A 24,488-nucleotide genomic window follows, 5' to 3' on the forward strand; every position below is an offset into this window, starting at 1 on the left:
AACAGACAAATAGGTTTGATAAAATATTTTTTTAACTAAAATTAACAAAATTACGAAATGCTTGTTTTGCGAATATGATGAAGAGACATATATGCTACCCAAACAGCAGTTATAATCAAGAAATCATAAATGTATTGTATAACATAAACGTTTTCCCCCAAATCATTACAACTAGTCCATAGCTCCAATACATATTAAAAGAGTGAAGAAATGTTATCATAAAAATATGATTGTAAATATTAATTTCTCTTCAAGAGAGAAAAAAAAATACAACAGATAAAGTTCAGGGGGGAAATGAAAAGAAAGCATTTCATCAATAAAAAGAGGGCTCGCTCATTTTGGCCTAAAAATTTACTTTCTGGCGAGAAAATTATTTAAAAAAAAAAAAAAAGAGCTGCTAGCAAGTGGAGCTGGTAAAGAGCTGTTAATAGCTGCATTAATTCCAAGTTCGAGGACAAAAAGTCCACATACTACATACACCTATCACGTTCGTTCACCAATACCAAAGAACTGACCTCAATCAACAAGTAATGTATGTCAACCAAAGCTTTGAGGTGAAGTAATGTTACGTGGAACAGCATAAACGAGGATATTGATAATCAGATTGTAGAGTATTGGTGTATTTTTTCATATTAAAGGTTCATGGTTAGATATCTTTTATTATTTTGTCAAAACAGAACCCCTTAGCGGCACAAAGTATTGGCAAAGAAAGTCTATGTAAAGAAGGAAAGGCTCCATAGACGTCATGTAAACCAGTTTGTCATCCACGCCGCTAGAAAAAAGAGGGACAATTCGCCAAGGGATTTGGCGACGGAACCTGTTGGCGAGAATTTCCCCCTTTATGATGTACCTGGCCGAGATTTTCCACCTCCGCCACGTGTACAGGAAATTGAGGTACCAATGATGATGATGATGATGATTCTTTGGTATTGGTAACTCTTTAATTTGCTAATTGGCGAGTTATCGTCACTCCAGCTGATTGGCGAACAATCGTCACTTCCGACTGGTCACTTCAACTGTGACGTAACCACTGATAAAGTAGTTTAGTTTCTGATATGGAGTAACAGGTTCAGTGTTTTCCCGAATTTGTTAAAAAAAAGTATATGATGAATTACGGCGTTTATTAGAATAGCATGAAAATGGTAAGTAATTTGAAGCTGTTCATTATTTTAGTTACATTCGAATATAATGTGTGTGACAAAAGCAATTATGTGATATAATATTTTTAATGATTACTGTGTTTTACGTTACCAAATAAATTCTTTTTTTCTTTTCGGTGTATTATTTTAAATATTTTATAACTATTGCGCTTTGGTTTACAGATTTTGTTTTTGAATTTTAAAGTTTTTAACGCATTTTTACGTTTCTGAATATCTGAACCGAATGAACATATGCGATATGATTGTTATTGCTTAATTTAAAATCTGTATCGAAGTGGGAAAAACCTTAACAGCAGAATAAGAAATATGAAATACAAAATAAATACAAAATTTCACAGGACATGAGCAAATAATTGCAGGCATACGTGAAATGATATTTTTTCTCCCCCCCTTTTTAAAGATACTGGGAATTTAAAAGCTGTGAGTAAATATACTGGTAGCTTTCATCTTTTGAATGGGCTCTAAGAAGGTATCTGTTTTAAAACATATATACAGCTAATCTTTATAATAAATTACTGATATACTTTTAATTTCAAAATACAGTTTTCCAATGTTTGGAAGTATGGTTAATTACATGATATTAATATTTTAGTATAGAAATATATAGTATAATTTCTTAAGGGAGATTGTTAATCTCTCTTAATAAACTACATTAAATAATTAAGATTTAAGAGCCTCTGTACTAAAAAAAAGATACAAGTCTTTTTTTTACTTGTACATTCTCTAAGTGCACGGCAATCATTGGAGATGGAGGACACTATGATCCTGGGTTCAAGACATTTTTTTTACGAATTGATCATACAAACACATAAAAAAGAGGTTCTGGGAAAAGTTTCTTATTTATCAAATATAAACCTATTTTAATATCAGAAAAGTCCTTAAACATGCCTGTGACTGAATGTTGCATAAAAATTTAAATTATCTTTGACCTTATAATATTTCATATATTCACATAACATCTCCAAATATATCTATATTTTGAACTTCCGCCCTGTTCAATGAAAAACATTGTGGGAAGATAATTTTAAGCCCTGTGCCGAAACAATTGATCAGCATATACAGCTATAAGGCTGAGAGCATAAACATTAACTGCACTTGATTGAAAATCTGATTAACCACATCAAAGGGACCCACTGGTCCTTTGCTAAACATGTAAAGTAATAAAATAATAGCACAAGGAAGGAAAACATTACAACATATACAAATGGAAAGAAGACTTTCTTGTTCTCTTACTCTTTACAAATATAAACAAATATGGTATAATCTTTACTTGCTCTTAAATACATTCTGATTCACTCATGTATTATGATTAATTATTCATAATCATAATGCCTTCGTTTCCAATTCATAATCATAATGCCTTTGTTTCCAATAAGTTATTTCCATTTCTATATAACCATAAGAAATACCTCTCTCTGCTGCTAATCTTGAAATTCATGAGTGAAAAATATTTGAATTTAGAATTAGCATGTTTTAAATGCTTGTTAGCTAAGTAATTGGTGTTAGCATATATTCTATATCTCTGTACCTAAACTTATTTATATGGAAAGAATTTTCATATTTATTAAGAATAATAAGAAACTGAACCTGTGGTTTTTAATTTAAAATGTATGGCTTAAGTTAAAGAGAGATGGTATTAAAGTGCAGGAGTTATTACAGAAATGCATATAAATTTAATTTTAAATGCGAGTTTTAAAATTTTATGAGATTAGTTGTCTGTTTTTTTGAATAAAAGTTAGTTTTATATTGTTTTACAAATTTGTTTCAATTTCAGGTATGGAAGTATAATTTTCGATTCTTTTCAGATCATTAAAAAAGTACCTAATTATGAATTATGTAGGTATAAACAGAAGATGTTTCTAAATTTGTACATTTGAGAAATTTATTCCTAGACTATCAGAAACTTGTAGTCTCATTGTAAGAAAAATATTTATTGTTTAAAAGTTACTAGAGTGTCCTGGAACTCGTAAAAATCTATCCCCCCCAAAAAAAAATTGTGTTTGAGACACTCTTAAGTGTCAGTCTGAGCTTCTGAAAATTGCATAGCTAAGCCAGAATTACCATTATATTATGTACCCCATGTACAGTAGTATCTCAGCATGCCAGTTTAATTTGTTCCTCGACTGGGCTCATAAGACAGTCTTCTGAAACAATTTTTACATTGGAAAAAAAATTAAATACCATTAATCCATTTCGTGCCCTAACATGACCACCTCAGGTTATTTTTTTTAAGTGTTTTGAAACAGAAAAAAATGTGTTGGACTTTATAAACTTTATAAAACAAAACACATAAAGAATATACAAAAATGAACTGCTTTCATAAAATTTAATTACTGTTCTCTACTTGCATATGTCATCCCTTCATTATTCTTTTTTTTATTTTTGCCACCTTTTATGATTTTCTTACTTTAAGAAAATTTCAATAGAAACTTGTCCAAGGAAAGTTGTTTCATCCTTTATTTAAAGTTTCTGAATTGTGTTATTAAACAAGTTCCATTGAACAACACTATTCTGTGACATGTTAAAATTTTTCTGGGTGTTTTCTACCCAAAGAGCTGTTTTCTCAGAATGCCCTAAATTTCAACTAAAGAGAATGGCTCTTGTATTCCTAACTCCTCTTTTTGTATTCTCAAACCTTTTCATGCTCCTTCATTTGTAATTCATTTAGCTCCTCAGTCATAAGATCCTCCAAGTGATTTCTCAACAAGTTTATTTATATCTTCCAGACATATGACCTTTCTAAGGGACAAAGTGTCTTCCAGTGCTTACCTTACGATTTTGGGTTTGAATCCTTCAAAATCCATTTTACGTACAGCCTGAGACTATAATGTCTTCCACGTAAAGTTTTAAGATCTTTCTTGAAAGACCGTGCTATACCATATTGATAATTCATAGGTCTATTGTAATGGCCCTTCTGAACCTCGTGAATGGTGATACTCTGGGGCTTAGCATAACATCAAAGCAGTGGTGATATGGGTGTTTGTTGAAAATTTTTTTTTAATTGCCTACCAGTTTATAAGCTGTAGTATATGGGTGGTCTTATAAGGTATAGAAAATTCATGAACTCTTTGAGGTTTGGTGGGTGTGCAGGATCATTGTTAGGTATCATAAGGGCTTCTAGGCATAAGTTATTTTCCTCCAGATACTTTTTAACAGCAGGACATAAGACCATAATGAATAACTCTGCAAAGAACTGCTTGGCGACTCACACCATTGGGACTGTCCTTGCAGGCTTTATATGCTTTGAGGTTTTCTGAATAGTATATGAGCTGCAGCCTTATTTTGAAGTTGGTATTCACATTTGTACACACTGGGAAGGTATCTTTTGTGGGTTTGTGGTGTGACATGTTTCCCTTCTCCCTGACGCAGAGTTCTTCTTAAAGAGGATGCAGTCACAGTCAAACATGGTCAGGGATGGTTCTTCAGCTTTTATCAGAACTGTGAAAGTCTCAACTTTTTCTGCTATTTCCATGTCTGAACTGCTGAGCAATTGTCATGTTGAACTGTCAGGACAAATCAGAAAACATGTCTGAAAGCATCAAGTGAAAAAAGGTTGGAAATCAGTACACCAGCATAGTTATGCGATGCAAAAGTCTGCCAAATTTGCTTTCTAGACCCTAACTTGATAAAAAAAAAAAAACTGATATGTATTATTTTAATAAATTGAAAGTTAACCATATTTTGCTACGATAAGAAAACATTTTGAAAATATGTAATGCCATACCTATTCATATTTTGAAAATACAGTAAACCCGTAGAAGATGCTTACTTTATTTTCAAAATGTGAATTGATGAGGCACTACAGATTCTTGATTTATCCGAAGAAGAGCTTGTTGACGATATCGACTCAGATAGGGAAAGCAGCTGTAAACTTGGTGATCGTGTTTACGATTCAAGCGCCAAAATTAAAAATACAGATGCCTAATTGGATGCTGAAGTAAGTGCAGCAAATATGGATTCACTTCAGGGTGCACAAGCTTGAATATTGGTGTTGATAGAATAATAGATAATGTTTTGAAAACTAGTGAAACTGATAAATCTCCAAGTAACTTCATTATGTTATGAATGGTGTAAAGTTGGTACAAATTACACACCACCTAATGATATAATTTTTCTGGACAGTAGTGGTATAATGCATTCTGATTGTGCAGACCTCTTGGCCTCCTCGCGACCAATAGAATTTTTTTGTTTCTTTGTCACTAAAGAAATTATCGAAATATTTGTATCAGAAACCAACAGGTACGCGGTTGTATTTTTGGTTCAATTTTAGTGCTACAGAGAGCAGCGCAGAGTCTTAACACAGAGAGTGGGACGAAGACACTCCATTGCCGTAATGAAAGTGTTAAGGGACAGTGAGGGGGCAGTTATTGTAAATTTCAAATGGAATTTCAGGCTTTTCGGTATTTAAGCAAACAGGTTATCAAAGGCCTCGGCCTTCTATGGTTTAGCTTTGTGATAATGCCAGATATTATATAAAAATAGAACTTTAAGATTTATTTTTAGTTTTATTTGATGTAAATACAGTCAAAAGTCGTTAATTCGGACACCCATAATCCGGAATGATCTATAATCCGGACCTCAAAGCTAAGAACTTTCTGCGCATGCGCCGCGTTGGCACATGGGCACAGGCGTTTTACGCGTGCGCGTAAGACCTTGACTACTGCGCATATGCGTGTGCGCACGTGCAGAATACGTTTTCGCCTGCGCGTTTAATGTATAACGGACGGTGTAAGCTAAAAATTATCTAATTATCTATTTCAGTTAATGTTAATGATTGTGTTGTTCCTTAATCTTCGAATTGGATCCTGCTTATTATTTTTTGCAGACTGTAAGAGCAATTTTATAAAAGTAAACTTGAACTTTCGATTATGTCAAATAGAATTTCCGATGCTGGAACTTCCAAAGGATCTACAAAACGAAAGTATGTTTCGATGTCCAACAAACAAAAAGTGGAATTGCTGCAAAAAATGGATAAAGACATGAAGAATGTGACAGAGAGGTTAATGAAAACGAAAAAATTTCGATTGACAAGTTAGTCGGTATTCTCGGCACAGCAATTAACGGGACTTGAACAGCGGAACTTTGTAACTGAACAAGAAATTATGTCTTTTTATAGAATTAAAGAGAAAGTATTATCACATAAAATAAAGCAACTTAAACAACTTACATTGAGAGAAATGTTTAATAAAGTAAACAAATAAATATTAAGTTTTTTTTTTTTTTTTTTTTTTGTAAATTTTGATACGCTTTAGATCATAATTGTTCTTTATTTCATAAATTACGGTTTCATATTTTTAATTTTAGAATTTCTGCATGCCATCTTACGAGATTTAAACTGATGATCTATAATCCGGAAAAATCGATAATCCGGAATCGCGGAAGTCCCGACGAGTCCGGATTAACGACTTTTGACTGTATTATTTTTCTACTCCATATCCACAAATACAGCTTAACTGTATATATAGTGACCTAGAAAAAATAGAGTGCTCTTAATACATATCTGCTAAGAGAGAAGAGAAATTAAAGTAAAACATAAAATTATGGCAGAGCAATAACCTGTTTGGTGTGTATTTTACCAATGTACGTTAAACAGAAGGTTATTGCTTTGCCTAATTTTACATATCTGCCAGTTACTAATTTTTGCAATTTTTATAAATACTTAGTTTTGATTTCAGATGCGATTTTTAGATTTTCGTGGTTTTTCCTATGTTTAATGTGTATATGAGCCAGTCTTCCTTGGAAAGTCTTCCATGAAGGCATCCCTCCTTTTAGGCAGATAGCCCTGGAGGCTTTGCCATAAACACATACCAACATCATGGTCGTGCAGCCGCTTGCAAGCCTAACATTGTTCTTCAGAATGTGAAGTGTTAATTGCAGTGGTGCAAAGCTCATCATCATTGGACTGTGGAAAAATGTTTTTTAGAGTGATGAATCTCATTTTATAACCTGGCAGTCTGATGAACGCCTCTGGGTAGTGAATGCCTGCCAAGTGCTTCTTAAATGACTGCATTGTGCCGATTGTAAAGTTTGGTGGTGGCAGCATCATGGTGTGGGGATGTTTTTCATGATTTGGCCTGGGTCCTTTAATTCCTTTGGTTGGAAATATTAAACTCTGAGATGCATGTGCACAGTCTGGACAATGTTGCTCTCCAAGCTCTATGGCAGGCCTATTTCTCTTTCAGCAGGATAACCAATCCATTCGCACATTGAGCCATGGTTTGATGAAAAGGGTATTTAACAAACTTGACTGACCTCAGAACCCTGATCCAAATACCATAAAACACCTTTGTAGGGGATTAGAATGCAGATTACATACCCAGCCAATTCAACCATTCTTACAGCCAGCACTCACTTCAGCTGTGATGACCGCCTGGAAGTCAATTCCTATGGCCACCAGATGTAGGCAGGCTGTCATCGATGCAACAGGGCAACCAACATCATATTAATATAATGCGTCAGGACTCTCCAAATCTGTACCACTGGGTGTTGAGATACTTTTTCAAAGATAGTGTATAACTGCCAAATTTAAGTGGGATAAATCTTCTAAAACATAGTTCCAATTTTTTTTTTTTTTTTTATAAAGGCCTGTGATAAAAGTACCTATGATAAATTTTTGTTTATCCAGTTTTTCATCTTTATATACTGTTTTTAGTGTATTAATTGTATTTCAGAATATTTAAATTAATTTATTTTCTTTGTAAAGTACATTTTATGCTCATCTGAAATTTTTTTAATTGCTACTCCTGTTGAATCTTTTTTCATTTTCCAGGAAGGTTCAACAGATGAATCAAGTGGTGTACTTCATCGAACTGCAAGTTTATTAAATACTAGTAAATTCAGTGATGTTGAATTTATAATTGAATGTGGGTCAGAAAGTATCAAATTCTATGCACATAAGTTAATTTTAGCTATGGCAAGTCAAGTATTTGCTAAGAGGTTTTATGGATCTTCTGTTAGTTGTCTGCAAATTAAAGTTAAAAATTCATCACCTAGTGCATTTTTTCGTATGCTGCAGTAAGTGTTTGAATAAATATTTCTTTTCTGAATTTTAATTTGTAATAGTTGCATTATCAAAATTTGCATTATTATAATTGCATATTATAGTTTTCATTTGTTTCTAAAACTATTTTATATTAAAATACTTGTAGAATTTTTCTCAGAATTGGATCTTAAAAGGAGTTAGTTGCCATGTTATTGAATGAAATGTTTTTATATGAATGATCAGCTGTAGTATTTAGTACATGTATTGGGAACTAATGACTGTAAATTTCTCTATCAAATTAATTTGTATATTTTCAGCGTTTTTAATAGCATGTGTTGTCAAGATAATAAGGTTCAGAAAGTAATATTGATCAGAGAAGTAGAATATCCTAGTACTAAAGAATTAATCTTTCAATATATTTAGTTTTCGGATATTTTTTCCTGAAATACTAACCGAAAATATGGGGTTCCAAAGCATACAACATGGGATATTTAATTGTATTCAAAATGGCCTTGGAATAACCTCTGGATAGACAAAGCACATTTTCATTTGCACGGTACAGTGATTACTCACAGCTGCCAAACTTGGGAATTGGAAAATGCATATCCTGTATTTGAGGCTCCATTGCAGTCGTCAAAAATGACTATATGGTGTGAATTTTCTAGGTCATTTATTCTCGGCCCATATTTCTTTGAGGAGCTAAGTTTCACAGGTCCAGTGGCATGCTTCATCATCAGTCAGTGATATGCATTGCCGTTAGAGAATGAAAGTGTCTGTCCCTTGCAAGCATGTCAGTGTCTTGCACACACACACCATCTTCATGCAACATGAAGTTCTTTCACACTTTGCATGGTATGTTATGAATGTTCTCTTAAACGTCATTTTACAGAACTATGTGTCATTAGCCAGCATTTCCATAATGTGTGGCCTCTCTGATCCCCAGACTTTAATCCATGGGATTTTTGTCTTTGAGGACATTTGAAACATCTGGTAAGTCGTGACAATCTAAGAACTTTACTTGATCTTAAAGCCAGCATTTTAAGCCACATGCTGATCATTTCCCAGCATACACTTGTCAGTTGTGGAAAATGCCATCTTTCAATTTCAGGTGGTAGCTGAAAATGGTGGCCATCATGTGGAGCATGCTTTTTGTAGAAAAATTTGTAAAATTATAAAACTATATTAAAGGTGTGGCTAAATGTGTAATTTATTAATATATTGCCTTCTGGTGTTGTTTAACATTTATTTTCTCCCTGAAGGAAATACCCATCCCTTTGTTAAGTATGCCACAAAATTTCATAATTTTCTGATCACTGGTTTTGTTTGTAGGCATCTTTGAAAAAGGGCTGTTTAATTATAGATATTCTGTAGTTTTTACCCAGCTGCCAAGATATTTCTGCTTCTCAGAAGTACTGGAAGGTTACAGAGCAGCTAAAATCAATTAGTTATTCAATTGCTATTCTTATTACAATGATACGGGGACTGGACCAAAATGTCTCCAGGTTTACTGACTTTTGGCGATTTCTCGTCAGTACAGAAGAAGTTTGAGTATAACAATTTCACTAAAATTATCTTTTTATGTATGAAATTCGTAACACAAGAATGGCCAGAAAAAATTGGCCATTTGACCTAACTTAACATTTCCTACATATTTGTGTTGGAACAAAGGAAAAACGTAACTAACTTAAGCAAGTATGTCGGCGACCATAAGTTAAAATAATCTCACTCATGAAGCCTGTAGTGCCATTTAGTGAGGGAGTGAAATAGTACTTTAGCTGGGTTATAGGACTATATTCTAAGATTTACATGGTTTGCGTTTAGTGAAGGGAGCTTTTGTCATCAATGTAAATTATTAAATTTTATTTCTAAAACTTTCTTTAAACAAGCAAATTAATGAATTTTAGCTAAGGAAAAAATTTGCCATAGGAACTAGACAAAAAGTGTACATGTTTGAATTTTCCAAAATGATTATAACAATAGATGGGAAAAATACATCATTTGGCAATTTTAATATAAAGATGCAGCATCTGGCAACCTTAATATAATCTTTACAAATGTCACAATCAAATGTATCAACAAGATGAAACATTTTTCTGGAGACTGTCACTTAACTTTTAGATTTGCCTTTAAGGTTTGTAAAATTGACTGCACTTTACTACTTATTTCTGATGTTCAGATACTAAGGGGTATCTAGTAAGGACACTTATTATGTACTGTATAATGCTGTTACAGTTAGATGCTAAGGCGCTTTTAAAATTCCCCACCCTCCACATACATAGTCTTCATAGCACAAAAATAGATGTGGTTGTCTACTTTATACTAATCCATCCTTAATGTCTCATGCTTTTTATGATAAAAAGTTTTTGATATGGCGTGTCCTGCTGTTTTTCCTGTTACTCTGAACTTTTATTTCTGGAGGTAGGGTGAATCTTCAAAAGTTATCAAAAGTAAGAAGAAAAGTATTTTTAATTAGAACAAAGTTTGAAATCTCTTTTTAATTAAAGATAATTTCTTAAATGTCAGTATATTTATTAATCTCCAAATAAAGTATCTTGAAGTTCATTTTCTCGACATAATTTGACATAAAATAATTGAGTAACAAAAATATTGAGCATTAATGCGATTTCAAGGCTGTCGTAAAATATTATTGATCAGGGTAAAAACATTAAAACTTCAACAGTTGCACTTTTTAAAAATATTGATGGGCCATGACAATTAATGTGCTAAATACAGCTTTTGTTACAATGACAGCAAATGCCATTTTGTGTGAACGTGTTCATCTTTTAAAAGTAGGACTGAACATTGTTAGCACCACAAGTGCTATTAGTCTCGAAACTAATGTTTTGCCATATTTACTTTTGTGTTAGAATCACTTTTCATATTGTAGCCACAAAATATTACAATGTATTATTTTAAAAAGATTAAATAATGAAGCATCTGTATTTATGTATACAAGTTACTCTTATTGTACGAAAACAATGGCACGTAAAAAACCGAATTTTGAATTTCAAATTTGTTTTTGATTTTTCTTATTGTGTAAAAATTTAACAAATTTTTGTTTAACAAACTCTGCGATTTGAAAGCGAGAAGTCGCTGTAGTGTTCGAAAAAACATTTTTATCTCCAGTGTGCAAGACTTTTCCCATTCGACAAAATGCAAGATATTTACCTTTCAGTTTCTATCCACAAATTTGACAGTTTGAAAACACTGTGTTGCCTCAATAGAATACTTATCTCCATGAACCAGAGTGTTCCATTCAATAAAACCTAAGATATATAAATTTCAGATTTAATTTTTCTGTTGAGTAGCAAAAGAAGTAACTGAAAAGCAATAAATGCAGTTCTTAAAGGTATTTTGCCAATTTTTTAATCTGATTCATTTAAAAAAAATGCATTTAAATCATGAGTTGTCTAATTAGAAATACAAGTGGCCCTCCTTCAACATGGCATCCTGTAACACGGTTTGATGTATAAGCAAAATTGAAACTGATCAGCCAGAGCATTTCATAATTTAAATAAATGCTTGTTTTGGTCTTAAAAGAAACAGCATATTTATTTTTACAATTTCCATTCTTGTTTGCAACATATTACTTATTTTTTTACATAAAATATAATAAACTTTTAAGAAATAAAGCTTATGCAATGCTTATCATGGAACACTCCAAGTAAAAATGTTTCTAACTGGACTCGTTGTTGCCACACGGTAAATCTTAGTTATGCAAAAACATTACATCATGTTGCCAATTAGGAAATCTTAATAATTATATAAAAACATTAAATTATGTTCCACTACAGTTTCATTAAAACACGAATCATAAATTGTAAGAACCCTCTTATAACATGACATCTTATAACACGGTTTTGCTCTAACACAATAAGAAAACTGCCCAAGAAATTTAACGAACTCCACACGAAGTTTTCCCATATTGAGTGATATGTTATGTAAGGCATTACGTTCGAACAATGGCTAGCTCAGAAGGGATTCGTAAGTCATCTACCCGATGAATTAACAGCTATCTTGTCATAAATGGAGCACTTTCTTTAAACTTAAGCAAAAAGATTTATTTACACCTAAAGACAAGTTAAAAGAATATAAAATATTTATCTAGCTACAATATCTATCTAGTCACATCATGCAAACATCGTGCTTAACTAACTAAACCGGAACTGTTCGTTTTCCTCTGGCGTCCCATGACGTCAGTCTCTATCTGGCTTTTTATTCGCTGGCATAGTGATGCCATTCCCAACATCCTCCCCTTTTTGAGTTGCTGGATAGCTACTCAAAACATTCAAGTCTATCAAGTTCAGTCTTAGTGGCATCTTAACAGTTCTACCAGCTCGTGTCTTTATAGTCTTAGAACTATCACATACATCGGAAACATCAGTTGAGTCCGGAGATCGGGGTGACCCAGAAATTTCTGAATGATGAGAGGTACTCATGTCGTCTCCACGATGAGAATCTGAAGACTTTACAGCAGATTTATGTTTTTGAGGATCACTTGGATGACAAGAACCTGACAAATCATCATCTTGGATTTCTAGGGGAAACACTTGTTGTATCGGACGTACTAAATTGTTAGTTTGCATTCTTAATCTAACTGTTCTCACTTTGCCGTCCTTTCCTGGAATCAGTTCCGTAACCCTGGCTAAAGGCCAATTCAATCTCTTTTTGATATCATCTCCTATCAACACAACGTCATTCACTCGAATATTTGGAAAGTGTGAATTTTGCTGTCGTTTCTGAATAAGTAGTCCTAAATATTCCTCTCGAAAACGTACTCGGAGATCTTCCATTAATTTTGCATGAAATCTGATTTATTAGTAATTAAAGCGCCCACAATATCCGCTCCCCAAAGCAGACCGATTTCACGATCAGAAGAACCCAAATCAGACAAACTGACGCCTCTATCTTTCAGTTCATTAAGAATTTCACTAGCATTCACTTTTGGCACTGTGCCACAAATTTTTCTCTCGGAAAGTGCTTCGATTTGAAAGGAGAAAGTTTCATCTAATGCCGAAATCAACAAATTATAAACATTGTGAATCTGCGTTTGCGTTTCTCTTCCACCGAATAACGAATGCTTCAATTTAATTTGCCTTAATGGTTTTAAATTTAAATTCTCTACTAATTTTTTACTGACAAACGAATGCTGAGAACCTGTATCCAGTAATGTGCGTACTTTATGCTCAACATTCTTAAATTTAATTTTAACTATTAGAGTCATTAAATAAACATTTTCTATTTTACAGTTATTAGTTAATGTATTGGTTTCAGTTATGTCCCTTTTAGACTTTTCATTTGCGCCTTTTTCTTGGCGATTGGGACACATTAAAGAATGGTGATTTTTATTACAGTACATGCAAGAATTTTTTACTCGACATGTTTTAAAAGTGTGTCCAAATCTAAAACATCCAAAACAGGCCCCTTTTTTAATTAATATATTTTTCTTAGCTTCTAATGTCATATTTCTAGCAGAAAAACATTCTTTAGTTGGGTGCCGTTTTTCACAAAAGAGACAGTTAAAATTGTGCTTACCTGGGCTCTCAGAATTTGATGTACTTACTAACACAGCTGCGGTGGCGGAATCTGAATTTTTATTTAGTGTATCCTTTTTCTTAGAAATATGATTAGAACCAAACCCAGTGCGGGCTAACACGACCATCTCTTCTCCTTTCACTTCTTGTTTCAGAAAATTCATCAAATTTTCAAGGCATCGATCATCAGGCTGAGGTGCTTCTTTTAAATTTCTGTTTCTCTCCCAAGCAATTAATACTTCTTCGGGCAGGCAGGATTCAACTAAAGGCGTTAAGAAATCACCATACTTCTCTTGCGTTCTTCCAAGACTTTCTAAAACTCTAATCTTGGTTTCTAAATCATCGTAGAGAGTGGGAAGATCCGTCTTCACACGTCCACTGCTTGCATTACGCATAACTATGCTTAGAAGATCTCTGACGTATATCTGTACAAGTAAGTCTTCTCTTCCAAACCTCTCTTGAAGCTGGGCGATTGCTTTCGGGTAATTCGACGCCGTTGCCGGAAAGTTCTCCACTACCCGTGCGGCTTTGGACTGAGGAACAACTGCTTGCAGGAGGTACTGGAATTTATCTTCATCTGGAATCATCGGATCTTCATGGATCTTCGAAAACTGGCTCCAAAACATCAAAAATTCTTTTGCTTCGCCATTGAATTTCTTTAGTTCGATCTTCGGCAGTTTAAATTTGCACTTCTCTGGTAATTCAGTAGGTAAAGGATTCTTCGACAGCTTTTCGATTTGAGAACACAGTTCAAAATATTTATCTCTGTAAGGCTCAGACGAAATAAAATCTTCTTCATATAGCTTTTCAGCTTCTTTAGATTGTAGAATTAGTGACGTTACTTCCTTTTGGCAAATTTCAAGTCGATTAAACTTGTCTCTAAGCTGTTGTTCCAGAATCGAAAGTAGCTTCAAATCAGGAATATCTGATTTCAGTTCTGCATCAGTTTTGTTTGCACATGTGGTAAAGGAAGTTCTTAGACATTTTCTTTCGGTTTTCAGCTGTGTAAGCTCCATTTTCAATTTATTTTAGCTGTTATCGCGCCCCACGTCTTGGCGCCACAATGATATGTTACGTAAGGCGTTGCGTTCGAACAATGGCTAGCTCAGAAGGGATTCGTAAGTCATCTACCCGATGAATTAATTTTCACATTATTTTTAAACTTAAGCAAAAAGATTTATTTACACATAAAGACAAGTTAAAAGAATATAAAATATTTATCTAGCTACAATATCTATCTAGTCACATCATGCAAACATCGTGCTTAACTAACTAAACCGGAACTGTTCGTTTTCCTCTGGCGTCCCATGACATCAGTCTCTATCTGGCTTTTTATTCGCTGGCGTAGTGATGCCATTCCCAACATTGAGCAAAACACCAACATAGTCCACTTTGAAGACGGTGGCCGAAATATAGGCCAGATTTCCAGAGTCTGAAAAAAAAAAAAAAAAACTGTTCTGACCCAAATATTGGTCAGAGAAATTCTGCTCCCCTTACCCTTCAGGGTGTGGGGATAGTCATTGTCCGACAACCTTCCCTGCCATTCATCCGATGGCCTACGTGCCTTTGCCCTAGTCTGTTATTTGAAAATTAGGTTCCCTCACCTGTTTTTGTAAACTTTTAATCACTTCCGTTTTTACCGTTATGGATGAAGAAGCAACTATTTGGGAAATAACAGGGTTTAATTCCCAAATTTTATCAGCCATTGTAGCCTCTTTTGGCAAATCTTCACCACTAACAGATATAATGCTATGCATATCAACGGGTAAACTTTAGCCACAATGTTTTTTAGCAAAGTATCTGTTACTTTATCGCTCCCCAAATTACACATTTCACACAGCAATTGAGATGGCTTTTTGTCACCCAGTTTTAATTCAATAATTTTTTTTTTTTTTTAAGTCTCTGAATTGGCATATAATGAAATTAGTCTATTTTTAATTCCCTGATATTTATTATCTTGTGGCGGACATAGCAAAATATCAGATATTTGTGTCATATTTGCTTGATCTGCATTTATTTTTGCTTTTCTAAATTGTGCTTCTAGTTGAATAAACCGTATTTTAGGATCTAGCTTCCAAAAAGGAGGAACTTTAACACTTAGCTTGACGACAGATGCAGTTGTTGCTTTAATTTCGGTTTCCTCATCGTCAGCCATTGTAGAATTTAATCATGCTGAGATACACCAGTGCAGTGTTTCGTATGCAAAAGTAGGAAAATAACACTTCTCTGACTCCAATAGAAGCAATATGTTATTCCTTACAGCGTTATACAGTACAAAGTCCAAAATCCGTACTCGTCAGGACTTCGGCGATTCCGGAAAACCCCTATTTTTCGGATTTTAGATCATCTGGTAAGATGGCATGCAGAAATTATACAATTAAAAATATGAAACTGTAATTTATGTAATAAAGAGCAATTATGATCTAAAGGGTATCTAAATTTACAAAAAAAAAAAAAGCTTAATATTTATTTGTTTACTTTATTAAACATTTCTTTCAATGTAAGTTTAATACTTTCTCTTTTATTCTATAAACGGACATAATTTCTTGTTCAGTTACAAAGTTCCATTGTTCAAGTCCTGTAATTGCTGTGTCAAGAATACCGACTAACTTGTCGATCGAAATTTTTTCATTTTCAGTAACCCCTCTGTCACTTTCTTCACTATCGGATGCAGTATTTTCTGGATCTAGAACTATACTACAGATTTCGTCGTCCATAGATTGATGATTGGGGTATTGTCGTCGTAAGGAAAAACTTCTGTTATACGATCTTCATTTATTACTGTTTCTCCACATTTCTTTACAAAATCCAATAAATGGAAAATTTCATCTTTAGTTTACGATGTCCGAAAAACTTCAAATTTGTGGCTATCATCTTCAGTAACATTAACTGAAGTGCCTTAGAATCAGTAAAGATAATTTTAGCCTAGCTTATACTGTCTGTTATACATTAAACGTGCATGCGTAAAGCATGCATACAAAAAAAAGTTTGTTGCTTTGAGGTCCGGATTATAGATCATTCCCGATAATGGATGTCTGGATTACGGACTTTGTACTGTATATACTTATTCATAATATTTGTTTACATTTTACATGCATATTAAATCGCATGATAGAATACCGACTTTTGTTTTTCATGGTGACAAGAAAAAGTGTCGCCATTCCACTTTAACTAAATTAGAAACTTGATGGAACTGAAGCGAGCATCACTACAGGAGTGATGCTTAATAATAAAGATAAAAAGAAAATGTTAGCAGGAGTGCATCCAAGAACAGATTGGTAACCAAGGATGCTCAGCAATAGCATAAAAAAATTAACAGATCCTCTGGTGTGATGTTAACATTTTAATCCTCTCAGATTTTCTTTCATTTTTATTTTAAACTGATTTAGCTACTGAGTGAGATATTGATTTCAATATGGAATGTGTATGTTTTTACAAAAGCTGAAGCATGTTCGAACTGGTTAAGATTGTTGAAAACTGTTAGTTTGACGTAAATTGGAACCAAGTGAATGGACTAGTTACATGGTTAGTTTCTTTGGCCCCTTTTTTCTATGTGTCACTTTAAATGTGAACCATTTTCCCTTAGTAAGTTCTCCATGAAAGCATCCTCTCATTCGGTAGATAGCTCTTGCATGCTTTGCCATGTAGAAAATAATCTAACTTTTCTATCAGTAATATTTTATTTAGGATATCGGCTGGTGTGCCTTGTCATTAGTGTGTTAACTAAACACTTCTGTTGGACTTCAATGAAACTGATTCTGACACTCTCAACTAAAACATTGAAGTTCTGGATTGGGACTTGAATGCCAAAAAAAAGCATGAAGATTTGATCTTTCATATCTGGAATGTTACGATTTTATGAGATTCAGGGATTTTAATGTCCCATGTGTTTTATTTTCTCATCAGTATACCTTAACTTCAAATGTAATATTTCACATATAAGTTTATAAAAATATTCCTTGTTAATCTGTATACTAATTATTGTGCATTTTTTACAGGTACATTTATACTGACAAATTGCATGTGAATAGTTTGAAAGAAGCATTGGAAATATATACTTTGGCAACTAAATATGAAATAAGAGAACTTAAAGAAAAATGTGCTAGTTTTTTTCAAGCAAATGTTGCACTTGATAATTTGTTTATAGGATATGAGTATTCACTTCAAGACAACATAAAAGAATTACTGGACTCCTGTCGTAATTTTGTTTGTAGCGAAAGTAAAGTTGTCTTGGAGTCTCCACATTTCAAGGATGCATCTCATATAGTAATTGAAGACATTGTTAAACAAGAGAGTCTTGATGTAAACAGTGAACTGGATGTGATTAATGCTGTTCTAAAATGGGCCAGAAGTGAATGTAAACGTAGATCTCTTCCATGTGATGAGATGTGTTTGAGAGATTGTATAGAGCCTCTGTTAAAGCATATAAGGTTACTTAGTTTGACTCCAGAAGAGTTCTTTGATTTTGTTGAACAGCATAATATATTTACAAGCATGGAAAGTTCTGTTTTGACAAGAAAATTGTTAGAACCTAATGGTAATGTCCATGTCCCTGAAACATTTTGTTTGATAGCTGAAAAACGAAAACCTAAACCCATACGGTTAGTCAGGCAGGAATCCGATCGCAAAGAAAACAAAATGAGGACTGTAGATATATCTACACAGTTAGGAATTCATCAGCCAATTCGCAAAAATGGTAAAATAACACTTCTTAATACATTTGGGGATCAGGCTTTTAGGGCTGGCCCACAATTGAATCACCATGTTTTAAATACATATCCAGACAGGCATAGAACTTATGAAAAGGAAGATAAAGATGTAAATAAATCTATAGAATCAGGAACTCATCAATTTCACAGGAATAACAAAATAAGATATTCATATAATTTTGAAGATCAAACTTTAAGAGTTACTCAAGAAATGAAAAACCATCAGACTTTAAATACATCTGCATTTCTCTTTTCTAAGCAAAAAAGGATTTATGATTTTCCATTGTCGGATGTCCAAAATCATATTGGTTCAGCTTTTAGTAATGATGTTAAATGTTCTGCTCGGATTCGTGTTGTTGAAGGGAGAATTTCACTTCATGCTATTCATTTGAAATTAAAAAATACAAAAGCTGAAGTAGATGAGCTAGAAGCTCATGTCTGTTTCTCTGGTTTCCTTGAAGAGCCAGAAACTCAGGTATATAAAGAAGAAATAAGAAATGATATATTTTGTATAGATTTATCCAAACCTAAAGTTTTACAACAAGGTAAAACATATGAAGTTGAAGTAACAGTGGAAGATATAAAACTGAACCGTTGTAGCATATGTAGAGTTAAAAAATGTGAATTAAATTCTGGTTTAGATCTTAATACTGAAATAACTTTGAGTAGCAACCAGTCATATGAAGATAATTATTATTTTTTGATTAGTCGTTTCATATATACCATTTGAGTAGCAACCAGTCATATGAAGATAATTATTTTTTGATAGTCGTTTCATATATACCATTTGTTAATACCTTCATACATTCTATAAATTTAATACATTAAAATATAGCACAATTTTGAACCTTGTATGGTTACTTTTGAGCATAATACAGAACTGCATGAGAATACACAATATATAATATAAATGACTTTAACTCATATCATACTCTTTTTAGATCTGTGCCTTCTACTTGCAATTAAATGTTTTGTAAAAGAATATTTTAAAAAAGATTACATAATTTTAATGTTACCATTTCTATAAGATATTTTATCATTTTCTAGAATGTTACAAACTCATGATTTAAGAATAAACTAGTATTAAAAACAATTTTGTGGTAATTCATGAACTAAGACGTTTGGTTTGACATCAGATTTTCTCTCTGAGGTAAAATTTAAAATGAGTTTAACTGTAAATAAGTGATACTTAACTTGTATATATTTATTTAAGTAATCCAGAAAAATCAGCCTACATGGATTTTGTGTGTTTTTGTTATACAGAGTAGTTGTTGTTATTTACATGTTTCTATGTAATGTGCCTTTGATGCCTAGGTATTTTACTCATCTGAATCAGATTTATAGTGTCAGTGCTACATGCTGTTGTGGCAAGATGTCTGAAGTATTTATAATTTATGCAAATGTGTCTAGTAATGTAGATAAAGATGATTTATAGAAGAAAATTGTCTAATATGTCCAAAAATGTGATAATGTTCCCTGAGTCATTATATTAAAAATTATACATACAAGAATTTAAGGTACTATTCGGTTTCAAGGGCCTATAAAAAATCGCCAAACTATTGTTGATGCCAATGCTGCCAAAAATAATTGCGGCAAGAAAGGAAGTATAATAGTAAATAACTATCTAAGATTGATGTTTTAATTTAGATGAAAGGTTAATTTCATATAATGCTTTTTTATTATTATAATTTATATGAAAAAGGCTAAACATGACTGAATGGAAGCATAAGAGTAAATAACTGTTTCAGATCATTATTATAATTTATATAAAAATTGCTAAACATAACTGAATGGATGCCTGCATCGCTATTTCGCTACCGACTTATCGCTAAAGCATAATTTCATCTCGTTGGTTGTTCAAACGTAATTTTCTATAATGAATGATGCCTTTTCTTTGAAAATATTCAGAATCGGAATTCAGAAGTGCAGAATCGCTCACTTATTTGTTGGCCGCTTTTTACAAGGGTAAAAACAATTGGATTTTTGTCAATTTTATTTTACTTTTTAAATGAAAATAGGTCGATGTGTACATAGATAAAATCAAGGGGGTGTGCAATTCTGGGATTTTTTTTAAGTGAAAATAGGTCGATGTGCACATGAATACCAAGTATGTGCAATTCTTAAAAACGCGTCAAGCAGTGAGTGATTTTGCACTTTACCCAAAATTCTACTGCCGACTTTTCATCATGGGCAATTCCCAAATTGTTAAATCCATAGGATATCAAAAATGGATTTAAAATCAAAAAAGAATTTAAAAATTAAACTAGTATTTCAATGGCGTCTTAAGAAATATAGAACTATATAAACTTAAAGCAATCTGAAACCAACGCGTACGCTAGATTTGGCACGCTGTTTAAATGGGCGCGTTTGCTAAATTTGACGCTTTTGCGCATACATTTTCGCTGCAATTTTTTTATGGCCCTCAAAACAGAAGAGTACCTAATTTAATTTATTAGTATAATATTGGGTATTAATTTAGTATTATAAGTTTTAAAGACTATATGAAAATTATTATGTAAATACTCTGTTTACTTTAAGAATAGTCTTATTTCTATTGTTTTTTCGTAAGATGTGCATTTGTACATTGTTTTTATTTTATTTTACTTGAAAGTTTGGAAATGTTTTATTTTGATTCTTTTTGTAAATGTTGACTCGTATTATTAATTGTGCAATGCTGATTATAATGGACTGTACTTATGCAATATTTTTTAATACAAATGAATTTATATGTATGTTTTTTTTGGGGGGGGGCTGAGAAAAATACTGTTTGTATAATACTAGTCCTTGTGCTTTAGTATTTAAGAATCAGCTGTGATATATAGAAAATTATATCTGCTATGTGTCAAATATTTTTCTTATGCTACATAATACAGTACAAAGTCCGTAATCCGGACGTCCATTATCCGGAATGATCTCTAATCTGGACCTCAAAGCCACAAACATTTTTTTGTATGCTTTAGGCATGCACGTAATGGGTTTACGTATGCGTGTTTAGCACAAAAAACGAAGCAACTTAAACAACTTTCATTGAAAGAAATGTTTAATAAAGTAAACAAATAAATATTAAGCTTTTTTTTTTTTTTTTGTAAATTTTGTTACCCTTTAGATCATAATTTCTCTTCATGCACATATTGCGTTTACGCATGCACATTTAGCACAAAAAACGAAGCAAACAACTTGCATTCAAGGAAATGTTTAATAAAGTAAACAAATATAAAAATTTTTTTGTAAATTTTGATACCCTTTAGATTATAATTTCTCATTATGCACGTAATGCATTTGATGTGCATGCACGCTTAATGTTTACGCATGCACGTTTAGCACAAAAACGAAGCAACTTGAACAACTTTCATTGAAAGAAATGGTTTAATAAAGTAAACAAATAAATATTAAGCTTTTTTTTTTTTTTTTTTTGTAAAATTTGATACCTTTTAGATCATAATTGCTCTTTATTTCATAAATTACGGTTTAATATTTTTAATTGTATAATTTCTGCATGCCATCTTACCAGATTTAAATTGAAGATCTATAATCCGGAAAAAACCCTAATCCGGAATTGCTGAAGTCCCGACAAGTCCGGATTACGGACTTTGTACTGTAGTTTCTTTTTCAGAAGCTAACTATGTCAAAAATTTATAAATTTTATGAACTCTGTCGTTATTCTGAGTAGCTAGTATGTCATTTAGATTTTTCATAAATTTAAAATAATTAAATATCTGAAATATATCAACTATTTCAAAATGTTAATCTGATAAAACTGATAATCATTTTTTGATAAAAAGTAGGTTAATTTTTGGAATATGGTAACAGGTAGTTTGGCGACATTTTGGTAAGGCGATAAAGGTTACTAGCTAGGACTTTAGCAGTGTACATGGATAAAGCCAAGCGTGTGCGCAATGCCATTTTTGTGCAATTCTGGGATGTTTTTTTAAGTGAAAATAGGTCAACGTTTACATGGATACCGGGTATGTGCAATTTATAAAAACGCGTGAAGCAGTGGGCGATTCTGCACTTTCTCCCAATTTCGCACGTAATCTTCGTCATGATTCAGCACATTTGTTCCATAGAAGTTCTAGCATAAGCATAATTCGGCTAGCAGATTGTTGGAAAAAATCTGATGTGTACACCACATGACTTCTTGTATTGGAATATTAAATTATACGCATTTTTTCTTGCATTTCATTTTAACTTATTGGATTGAATTAAATCTACTTCGCCGACAGCGCATAAACCACAATAGAATAAATGCATTCTTTAAAATTCACTCTAGTATTTGCTTACCATAGCGACACTCTGGCGCTAGATTCACTTAACAGTATTAATAATTATATAACAGTTAACTTTTATAATAATTATATAACTGTTATATAATCCAATAATTATATAACAGTTAACGTATATATTTTGTTCATATTATACCTCATAAACAAAATTTATATCATTTAAAGAATAGAATTATCTAATCGTTGCCACATGTTCTATTCAAATACTATAATAAAGCTAGAATGATGTATAAAAGAAATTAAGCAAACAAAACAAAAAAGGAACAGTTTTTCACAGACGATTGAGTATTTCTCATTTAATTAATTCAGTTCTCACTTCGCGAGAAGGCAAAAATACATAAAATCTCAAAATATCTGTATTAAAAATTACGAAGTAAATCTCAAACACTTATTTCCGTGAAAAAAATAAGCATGATTTAATTGGCAATAATAAATGAATGCGTTATCTTTGTTGTTGCGAAGCTTAGTCTCTCTAGATAGGTAACAAATCTACTATTCTGCTGTTTCAAATGTAAACAAATATGTCCGCCATGTTATTTAAAACTTAACCGCACTTAAACAGCTTTTAAATTGCTGATAATTGTACAAATATTGCTTCCAGATTTACGAAAGGCATAAAAACCTTAACCGGATAAGAGTAAAGAAACTGCGATCACTGATCCGGGTAACAGATTGGATATATATATAAATATATTTATATATGTTTGGTGCTGCCGATTGCAACCAAAATACGATGTGCACATCTACATGTTATAGCAGTCCTATATACAAAATTTCAACATTCTGAGGCTACTCGTTTTTGAGTTATGCGAGATACGTACGTACACACGCACGTACACACATACGTTCATTAAGACGGCACGAAAAATTCTCTTCAGAATTCATTTTAAAGCAGTTTTATAATTTTTTGAAGGAAAAGAGTATTTTATTCTGTCCTTACGTAGAGATGTCATGCAAAAATATTGTTAAATTGCATTCGATAGCGGTCAAAATGGATATTTTCATTGAAATAGGCTGCCTGAAACTTTCGCGATTACGATAGTTTTTTTTTTACTTCGTACAAGGAAGTAAAAATGCCGAGTTAAAAAAAAAAAAGCCTTTACTTTGTGAAAACAAAATGGCGTCCAAACACTAGCAGGGTTGGTCGCCAAAAAATCGCCAAGTTACCATAATCCAAAGATTAACCAAAAAGTATTTTAATATAGTTAGAGATCCAGACTCATTGGAACTTTGGGGATTCTGGATTTTAGATAATCCGTTTTAAATCTAGTAAGATGACATAGACAATTAAAAATGTGAAATTGTCATTCATGAAATGATGAAGCATTTATGATTTTAAAGGAATCGAAATCTACAATAAAATCTTTAATATTTGTTTCTTTTATTCCACATTTCTTTCAATAAGTTGTGTAAGTTTTTTTCACATAATATCTTGTTCAGTTACAAAGGACTGTCATTCAAATCATGTAATTGCTGTGTCGAGAATTTCCAGTAAATTGGTAATTGAAATTTTTTTCATTCTCAGTAACGTTTTTATCACTTTCTTCACTATTGGTAATGCAATTTTCTGTATTTTGAACCAAACTACAGATTTCTAGTAACATCTCATTTTAGCATAGCTTAATGCTTAGCTAATATCTGCTATATAGTAGTAGTGGCAATGTATCATGAGATTGGTGACTGAAGATATGTTCTGCTAAATTTTATCTTGCTTCTGTCTTCCGCAGCTGAATTATATTTAGTTATTTATATATGTACGTCTATTTCCTGCATATATTGAGTCCTGAATAAATAAATTTTTACTAACAGAGGCTCGCATT

At 32.5% G+C, this 24,488-nt stretch overlaps 1 protein-coding gene across 1 annotated transcript; it reads left to right on the forward strand.

Annotated features, from left to right (window-relative positions):
- Nucleotides 1–590: 590 nt before the first annotated feature.
- Nucleotides 591–24,476, forward strand: LOC118194535 (uncharacterized). The gene is made up of 3 exons (XM_035365676.2): nt 591–1,142; nt 7,930–8,174; nt 17,675–24,476. Exons 1-3 carry the CDS (start codon nt 1,134–1,136, stop codon nt 19,113–19,115), a joined length of 1,695 nt encoding a protein of 564 aa, XP_035221567.1. The 5' UTR covers nt 591–1,133; the 3' UTR covers nt 19,116–24,476.
- The last annotated feature ends 12 nt before the right edge of the window (nt 24,477–24,488 follow it).

The sequence above is a fragment of the Stegodyphus dumicola genome, chromosome 9 (assembly GCF_044657685.1).
Source record: "Stegodyphus dumicola isolate Sdum_Otavi_A_Nest chromosome 9, ASM4465768v1".
Lineage (NCBI taxonomy): Eukaryota > Metazoa > Arthropoda > Arachnida > Araneae > Eresidae > Stegodyphus > Stegodyphus dumicola.